The 9,934-nt window shown below is 37.7% G+C and overlaps 1 protein-coding gene across 1 annotated transcript; it reads right to left on the bottom strand.

Annotated features, from left to right (window-relative positions):
• Positions 1–648: 648 nt before the first annotated feature.
• On the bottom strand, positions 649–2,142 carry LOC132552526 (uncharacterized). The gene has a single exon (XM_060216741.1). It carries the CDS (start codon positions 2,140–2,142, stop codon positions 649–651), a length of 1,494 nt encoding a protein of 497 aa, XP_060072724.1.
• Positions 2,143–9,934: the final 7,792 nt, after the last annotated feature.

The raw sequence follows: 9,934 nt of genomic DNA, 5'->3' as shown, positions 1-9,934 counted from the left end.
AGTATTGCTGAAGCCAAATTATGTGTCCTAACGTACCCCGTTAAACACTACTCTGTAATAATTAGTTCAGATGGTGCCCAAAATTTTGGGGAAATTTAACTCATTATCACACCATGAGTACATAGCATACACGCTTGATCCATTACGAACCTGTATAAACAAAGTGTCAAGAAGAATCGATGTCCCAAACAGTCTTAAATAACGTGAAATCATTGATTCTGCAACATCAATGTCAGACACCGAAGGAATCTCATTGTTAACAATTATTGAATACTCAACCTGAAAATATTTGCCATTACATCACAAGCACGCACAAAATAAAAAAAAAACCTCTTAGGCACCATACGACTCTATCTCCCTACTATTAATACATATCCACCACATACATTTCAGTAAAGTCAACATATTGCATAGATTTTCAAACGAAATAACTGTTTCATGTAATTCAACCAATTAAAACACTCGTGCTGATTGTTGTCCACAACCACAACGTGACACACGTTGTGGTTGACACACAACAAGAGTACCCTTTGTCTTCACATTTCAGCAGGAAAGTTGCCAGTAAAATAAAAGCAGAAAAAATTCAAATGAGAGTCGTTCGTTTCCGTGACCGTGAAAACCAAACGTTTCTGTGATCATGTGCGCCTTTTAATCGCTGTCTTTGTAGTACTTGAGGATTTGTATTTCCTCATCATCAGTCTGTGACCATAAGATATTCCCTGGTTCAATACCAATAATTCCCTGTTGCCCAGCGGTTCTGTGTAGAGTTTTGATGTATTGACCACATCCGCTGATCAGTTCTATAGTGTTGCGTTTCCAGTCCCCTACAATCAGATTTCCATACGAATCGTAAGCAACAGTTCCGGGACCGAATGTGTCTGATGTTACGATTTCATCGCCCTGGATTCCGTATCCGTTGTATTTGAAAATCACCGCGAGGTTTCGATCATACACGATGATGTACATTGTATACCTGTTTAAATTTTCCTCTTTCCCTTCATTTTCTTCCCAGCTCACAGCAGCTATGTTACCGGTAACAGGACATTGTGCTAACTTCATTGGACCGCGAATTCCCGTCTCGTGTCTTGTTGCCTCGTGCATCAGGGTTCCAGCTGACGTGTAGATCGCCAACATTTCTCTTGTTCCGACAATGATTTCACGCTGGTTTGTTACATGCATGCTCCAAATCTCGCGACCTACTTTGAATTTTGCGACAGGTGATGTTGACTTCATCTCATATACAGTTTGTTGACTGCAAAACCAAACCTCGTCTGTGATTGGACCTCGACTGACGTCTCTTATTTCGTTGTCGTGTGTTATCTCCTTTTCTATACCGCCGTTTTTGTTGAGGTGGAGAACAGAGCAGTTATTATATTCCAGAACTGCTAAAGCATGTCCTTCTGATGTAGGGCAGATTGAACCTAACAGGTTCGTAAAAGGAAATTTTGCCACTACTGTTGGCCTGTCCAGCAGATCGTAGTTGCAGCAAGTAAATACACCCAGAGCTCGTGTCAAGTGATGAATGACGGACAAACGGGGAGAGAACTCTGCTGTTTGTAAAACTGGTGCCTCGGAAAGTGTATCATTTCCAAGCGTATTGAATTCCATGTCATACACATCAACTGGCGAACCTCCTTGTAGTGTTGTTTTGCATTCTTCAACTTCTCGAGTGAGAACATCATGTCTGTTTTGTTTCGTCCTTTTTCGTTGTTGGAGTAGTTCCATGTTGACCCGTTCCATATTTTCGCAGATAGACATCCATTGACCAATCAAATCGTCGATTTCTTGTTTACATTTTTCTCCTTGACTTTTCATTTTAAGTCTCATTTCTATAAACTTAGAAGAATTTTCTTCCAGTTGGTTTTCTGTTGACAATAGATCCCGTTTGAGTTGAGGAAGTGTATTATTCTCAATATTGTTGATAAAGTCGTGCATAGCGACTGTCTTCTCTGCTGCAATCTCAGTGAGTTCTTCGAGATTATGAGGCCTGTGGGGAGACTTGATGGCACATGTTGTACACAAAAGTGTTTCACAATCAAGACACGCATAGACAACTTCCTTCTGTTTATGGCTAGGGCACTGACGACTACCTCTAACCCGTACAGCTTCCTGGTAGTAATTTGGTAGAGAAATGGGATTCATGTTTTTCTGCCTCTTAAAATGTTTTGTCGAATTGAACTTCAAATCCTGCTGGTATTTCAATCTTTAAGGTCTTAGTGACTTTTACTAGGCCTACGTCTTGCTCCTATCTGCTGGTTTGGCAACCTAACGACATCTGATACTTTCAGGTAAGTTTATGTTCAGTATTAAAAGAATAATATAATCACTTGTCGATGTTCCTTTAGATTGGTTTGCATATCTAATGAAGACATATCGGTGTCCCAATGTTATGATCATACAGAGGCGTTTGTAATCATAGGCACAGATCCTTTCTGTTTGGTACGTAAACATTTACTTTTACCATGACAACCACTTCGTAGGAGCAGGAACAGAAACAGAAGAATATTTGTTAAAATGGTTTCCGTATCATGCTATATCTGTGATATACTAGATCAGATCTAGGACGGAAGGAGCAGTACTACCCGTGTATACACGTCTATTGAAAGACTAAAGCAATATATAATATTGCTGCCCACAACTACATGTAAGTGTTTTAGTTCAAGTATGGCAGCCGGTTAGGACCAAATAGTAAAATCTCGCCTTCTCGCTCCCTCGACCTGAAGTCGACCACGTGACAAAGCAACAACATGGCGGCGAGAATCAGTCTCACTTCATCGTTTTCGCTTTCTTAATTATTTTCTCGCGATGCAGTCAATATATCGAAGCAGTTAGAATACGAAGCTTGGTATCTGTCCCTCTCCGCCCACCATTCAATGGAAGTCTATATGGTTGAGTGGAGTTTTAACAACATACCTGCATTATCATATTATGTAATTCCTGTAAGTCTTATAGACTATTGTGATAATTCACAAAGAGAATATTCTATATATAGAGCGACTTTATAAAATGTGAACGGCTGGTGTAGTGTACATGTCCGTTTATATAGCTTGGTTAATATACATCACCTTCAACATTAAACAAGAGCCACTTTACCAATAGCTGTCACGCCCGGTTGTTTCAAAGACTGGTTACATATTATGAACGGTTTGCAATTTTTTCTTTCACAAATTTAACGAGTTTGGAAACATTCTTTATCATTTCACAGCTGTCGATTAGCTGAAACAGGTCAGTTTCATATATTTTGAGTGTGTTTTCCGATGATTTTCTTAGAATTCCTAGTATTTTCTGTTGCAACAATTGATTTTTTTTCACTAAGCACTATTTAATTCTAACTAACCTTTGAGTAACCAGGGCCAGCTTATTACTTTCACTCACAACTATAGTATGACTTACCATATATAGCATACGTTTGGAAAGGAAATTCGACGTTCTGCATGGCAACAAATACTCTCAACTAGCTAAAGTATTAATTTAACTACTTATCATAACTACTGTCTTTATTCGAAACCAATCGGAGAGATTTGTCGTGGTCATAACGTTCAGTACCATTGTTATGCCGACGACACACAAATCTACATGGTTATCAGACCTCAAGACAACTGGGACATAATAGTAGCAAGTCTTGAAGCCTGTCTAAATGACATCAGTGCTTGGATGAACTCAAATATGCTCAAGCTCAATCAGGAAAAGACAGAACTGATCGTCTTTTCCCACAAGTGTCAACACACTAAAGATCTCCAGTTAAAGGTCGGTGCCCAAACTATTGAGGCCGTCCAAGCTGTGAGAAACCTTGGTGTACACTTTGATAGCTCTCTGAACATGGAGAAACATATAAACTCAATTGCCAGTTCCTGTTATCACCAAATCAGAAACATTGGGGGTATCCGTCAGTTCATCACCACAGATGCATGCAAGACACTGGTACATTCTGTAACGCGTTGCTCGTTGGTGTATCTGATACACTAATGAGCCGCCTGCAGAGGGTACAGAACACCGCAGCACGCCTGGTTACCCGTACTCGAAAGAGGGACCACATTACACCAGTCCTTTACTTATTGCATTAGCTGCCCGTGCGATTCCGGTCACAGTACAAGATTTTGATGTATACATACAAGGCAATAAATGGAACACCTCCTGAATATTTGCAGGAACTTGTCACCGTTTATCGGCCGTCACGATCACTACGATCGGAGACAGAATCCTTACTGTGCGTTCCGAACTCTCGGACTGTGACTTATGGTAACCGGTGCTTTGGAAAGGTAGCGGTCACTTTGTGGAACAGCTTACCATCTGCTACTAGAAAGTCAAAATCCCTGGCCAAATTCAAGAGGGATATTAAAACCCACCTGTTTACGTCTGCATTTTAGACTCTCACGCAGACGTCCTGTATATACATACTTTCACCACTACTTACTTGATTTGGTTACTGTGTTACATATGTTGATTACTGTGTTATACATGTTCTATAAATTTTGTAGTAAGATTATTATGTAATTGTGAAGCGCATTAGAATATTTTTTTCAAAATAGATAGTGCGCTATAAAGATGTTGTATATTATTATTATCATCGTCATCATCATCATCATCATCATCACCATCATTATCATCATCAGCAGCAGCAGCAGCATCACAACCATCATCATCATCATTATCATCATCATCATCATTATCATCCACAGAGAACTGACAAAATGAATGAGATTAAGAGATAGTTAATGAAGCGTGAATATAGATAATGTACGTACACGTGTAAACTATCACTTGCCTCATATTGAGATGTCAATAAAAAATGAAACGCGAAGCGCGCACCACGAAGCGAAGCATACATGAATGTCTATCTTCGCACTTAATAAGGTGTGAACAAATAAGGTATTGTCTACAAATCCAATCGCAGTGAACACATCCGGGCAAACTCGGAAACTCGGAAAGGAGATCCCACAAAACATTTGTACGTGGTCGTCTGTATACTCGAAAGTGGAGCAATAATAACGAACAGCGTCAACGAAGGCTGAGAGCAAAGAAGACACGTGGTGTGGACAGGAGATGCTGGTATTGTCAGTAGTGTACACAATAAAATTAACTTAACGTCCGCGACCGATTCTACCACGAGTCACGTTATGTATATGGTTTGTAAGAGGATTGATACTTACCGAAAATGTCAAAAACGTGACCATCAGCCATTCGGCCTTTTTAAGCTGACTTTCCGAAGGACCTTATAGCAGATTTCACGATGAATTCCCATTGACACTTGGATGGCAATTCCATGTATACGAATTCAAGTAAGACATCCAGTTCTATTTCTGGAGCACTTTAACAATATCGGGAAAGTTACCCTCGGGGAAAATCCAGTTTGAACTTTCAGAAATTGTAAATCTGTTTTACTAAAATGGTTTGATCCAATAAAACTTTTGCAGATAAAGTAATTTTGTCTTGTCGATTTGCGTGGAGATAAGGAGAAAAATGGCCTCAGCAATATCTAACCTATCACATCAATTTGGCGGCGTAATGATGGAAACTGATTAATATTAAAACCCGTAAAATATTGATGGTAAAATCATCTTCTTGTAGAGACTAGCCTTGACAATACACAGGCTGGGTCGGAATATAATTCCTGACCATGACTATGTTCTATTAAGAGTTATTGAATTCACGTTTGCATTTTTCACTACAACGGTGATATCGTCCGCTAGAGTAGGATTTCTGTCCCGATTTACGCGCCGTAATTGCTATTTTTAAGAGGTGAAGAAGATTGTCGATAAACACCTGGTAAAGAAATATAGATAACACACCGGAAAGCACGGTGACGTTATTCCGTGCCACGTCACGACACACGTTATATCTGTGTGTGTGTCATAGGTGGTGTTAAACGTGATCTTTGACGCCAAAATCACAGTTTACTCATGAACCCTGTATGACAGTGTCAAACGCCGAGTGTCAAAATGTCCAGAAAGTCTATGTATACTTTACAGATTAACTCAAACAAGTGATTAACTCGAGATAGTGATAAACAGTCTCCTGGGGAGGGAGTGTGGCCATGCAACATTTTAAAGAAACCGTTCTGCTGGACATTTAAAAACGGTATTACAGAAGTTTAAAGCTTATCACGTATTCAATACTCATGACTTTTACAAAACGTTTGTATGTACAACATAAAGGAACATCGGTATGTAACTAGCAGGGACACAAACGGGTTAATTACCACCTTTGATAAGGATAATGCATCTTTTCCATACAGCAGTTACATGTCTAAGCTGGAAGGCATTTGGTGAGTTTCTGTGTACATAATATTAAAAGGCCGGCCCCTGTATTACAGATGTTCACTTTGAATGCCGTCAATCGCGGATGCTTTAACTTAAGGCTTCTTATAGCACAATCAATTTCTGCAAACACAAGTTTCATATTCAATTCAGAAAAAATATAAAAAGGATAACTTGGGCGTTTCTTCATTTAAGTATATCAGCTTCGCTCGACAGACATTTGCTTTATAGATATTAGGAAAACATTTGCCGGATGAAACCGCAATATCACTACGAGATCTGAAAGTTATTTTTTAATTTTGATGTTGAGTAGCTCCTCAGGTCATAATACCAAAGTCACTATATGATACGCCCAGCACGACATCAGCATTTATCTGGATACACAAGGACATCAGAACCACATCACCAGGCGGGGTGCCGTGCTAGTTTATGGAGAGTATAACATTCTATATAAAAGTCAAATCATACATGGACATCTTCTTCATATGAACCATAATTCCAGTATGTTGTACACATATGATATCCATGGACCTGTCAGTTATTCAGATGTTGGATATGATGTAGGACTGACACCACAAGTACAACATCAGCTCTCTTTCCCTTTGGACAAGTTTTAGAATGGATTGCGCAAAAGACAGAACAAGTGCCATCAAAGACGGATTATGCTCCATAAAAAGAACACAATTTAAGTGCGAAAAATAACAAAGGGCAATAAGAGAGTTATAATTCCTGTGCACTGCCCTCCTTCTGTTTGATATCTATCTACCTATGAAGTTTGATGTTGATAACTCTTATAGTTTCAGCGTAATACTCCGGACAAGATCTAAAAATGAAAAAAATAACAAAGGGCAATAACTCCTAAATTATGCAAAAGAGAGTGACGGTACTAGTGCACTACATTTCTCCTTGTTGAGGTTTATCTACAATTGTACCGATGAAGTTTTATGTTGATACCTCTTACAGTTTTTGTGTTATGCTGCGAACAAAACTACGACAGACGGACAGACAGACAAAGCGGCAATTATATGCTCTCCCTTCCCTTCGGGGAGCATAAAAAGCCATGACTATTTTGAATCCTTGAAACTGAAAGAAAACTGTTTTTTAAACTGTTGTCACAGTTTGTCCTTCTATGACTGATCAAGTAAAAGAAGATGTTTCTAACAGACACAGGGGGGGTTGGGTTATATTGAAGAAGTCATTGAAGTCATTAACAAACTTAGGGTGGCATTATTTTCCCAATGAGTGGATGTCCTGATGTACATATATATCAATTAAAAGATTGAACAATAAACAATCACAACTGGCTGGCACCTTTCTAATAAGATTTTTAATTAGATACAAAAGATAATTCAATTTCAACATTCACGTTTATTTATGCTTATCTCCCAGAGTTACTTCCCTTCATTTCACTCTTGTCAATGGATGGTATAGATGTGACAGCCGATGGAGACCAAGAATGCATTTGATTATTTTTACTGGGTATCTTCATTCTAAAATTGTGTACCGGTATATTACATGAAACATACAGAGCAAAATGTATAAAGCTTTACCACAGGTAGTTAATAATATGGTGTCAATTTTTATATCTATGATATAGAGTTTGGGTCAGTACCAGGTTTACATCTTAATAAACTATATATTAACAAAATAAATTACTCATTTTCTCCCACCTCTACACTAATAATCGTTAAACCTTCTAAAAGGCATCACAAAGAGAACAATAAACTGTATTTTTATAGAGTTTATCATTCAATTAAAGTTTATCACACCTGTAATTAACATCTACACAATCCTCAAAGTCACAAGACAATGGAAAATTATGAAAACTGTCAAGATCTTTTCAGTCAGTTAATATAAAGTCAATACTTCACATCCAGAAGTATATATAACTTTAATAAGGTTGGAATTGTTGAGCAATAATCTTAAATTGTATGGAAATTATTGGTATTTTGTAGTATATGCGACAAAACTACAGAAATTCATTACTTAATTACTTACATTAGTTATGCAGGTGAGAATTTAACCAAATTTGGTATATTGCTTTACATCATTAAGATCTCAGATGAGTTTGATGTTAGTCAAAATCTGTAAGCATTTTCCTGATGATATATGTTAAAGTTTCGGTATTTGACAGAAACAAAGAAATTATGTTTTGAAGGGTTTAAGAGTCCACAATATTGACAGATGCTGACCAAACTCATCTGAAATCTGAATATCCAAATACCAAATTTTGTTTAGATCTCACCTCCATAACTAAAGTAAGTGTCAATGCCAGTCTTATTTCAGAAGGCCATGATAGCTCAGTCTTCTACAACCGTGCCCTAGATAACCTTAGGCGAAGACTCAAGAAGCATGGTTTGACCGACCAGTCTGTGCTGGCATGGTTGTGTCTATAAGCCAGACACTATAATTACTCTGAGTAGTAAGTATGCTATAAACCCTCTGTATGCTATCAGTGCAGTATTCACCAGTTACTACAAGGAAACCCCACCTTAATATGAACTTAATTGTTCACAGAAAGATAAATCCAGCACACTAAACAACCAACAATATTCTCAGTTTGTTTCCATATCAAATAGCATTTGTAGTCATAAAGAAATGTCATAAAACATTTACCGTATTCTTTTTTTTAATTTAATGTATAAATATCTTTTTTTTAAAAACATCTAAACTTTAACACATTTTATGTGAATGAAATTCCCTTACATGTATCATGTACATATAGTATATTCATGTCTATGAACATTACTTTTTTTACTATAATGGATTATCATGAGTATGAAGTTAACATAACAATGCATTGCCTGTTATTTGCGCAGATCTTAATTTCCCATGTTTTTAATTTTAACAAAGAATCAAAGTTCATAGAATCAGAATTTCGTGACCTGGTGATGGTCCATACCATTGCTTATATTTACTCCCAATGACTTAACAGTCCAACACCTCTATGTATCATGATGATAATTTACACTTCTATACGCAAGTGTTCTGTACCATTTGATAAATATAAATAAACCTTTATTGGCCTGAATGGAGGCACACATGGGGTCTTACAAAGGGAGGAAACCAGAGTACCTGGGGAAAATCAATATGGTCAGGCAGGTATCTGTATACCTTTTCTCATCCATTCCGCGAATCGAACCCTGGATGGCTAGGTGAAAGACGAGTGCATTACTGTGCCTTCCAACCATCCAACAATTATCATTATCTAACAAGTAATCTGCATCACATACTATCTAATACCTTCCAACAATTGTTATTGTTGAAATATCCTTGGATGATTAGAGAATCAGCTAGTTAAAGTAACAATCTAACAAATATGATGACAGTCTCATCGTGAATACGATGGCAGTCTCATCGTGAATACGATGGCAGTCTCATCGTGAATATGACAGTCTCATCGTGAATATGATGACAGTCTTATCGTGAATATGATGACAGTCTCATCGTGAATATGACAGTCTCATCGTGAATATGATGACAGTCTCATCGTGAATATGACAGCCTCATCGTGAATATGACAGTCTCATCGTGAATATGATGGCAGTCTCATCGTGAATATGATGACAGTCTCATCGTGAATATGATGACAGTCTTAGGTTACATTTCATTATATTACAGATGATATTAACACTTCTTTTATTTTTTCACAAAATCAAAATTTTTGCAACTACATT

The sequence above is a fragment of the Ylistrum balloti genome, unplaced genomic scaffold (assembly GCF_031769215.1).
Source record: "Ylistrum balloti isolate Yb309-2 unplaced genomic scaffold, AGI_CSIRO_Ybal_v1 Utg369564, whole genome shotgun sequence".
Classification (NCBI taxonomy): Eukaryota; Metazoa; Mollusca; class Bivalvia; order Pectinida; family Pectinidae; genus Ylistrum; species Ylistrum balloti.
Note: the sequence above shows the minus strand (reverse complement) of the source record. Positions and strands in the feature narration are given on the sequence as shown.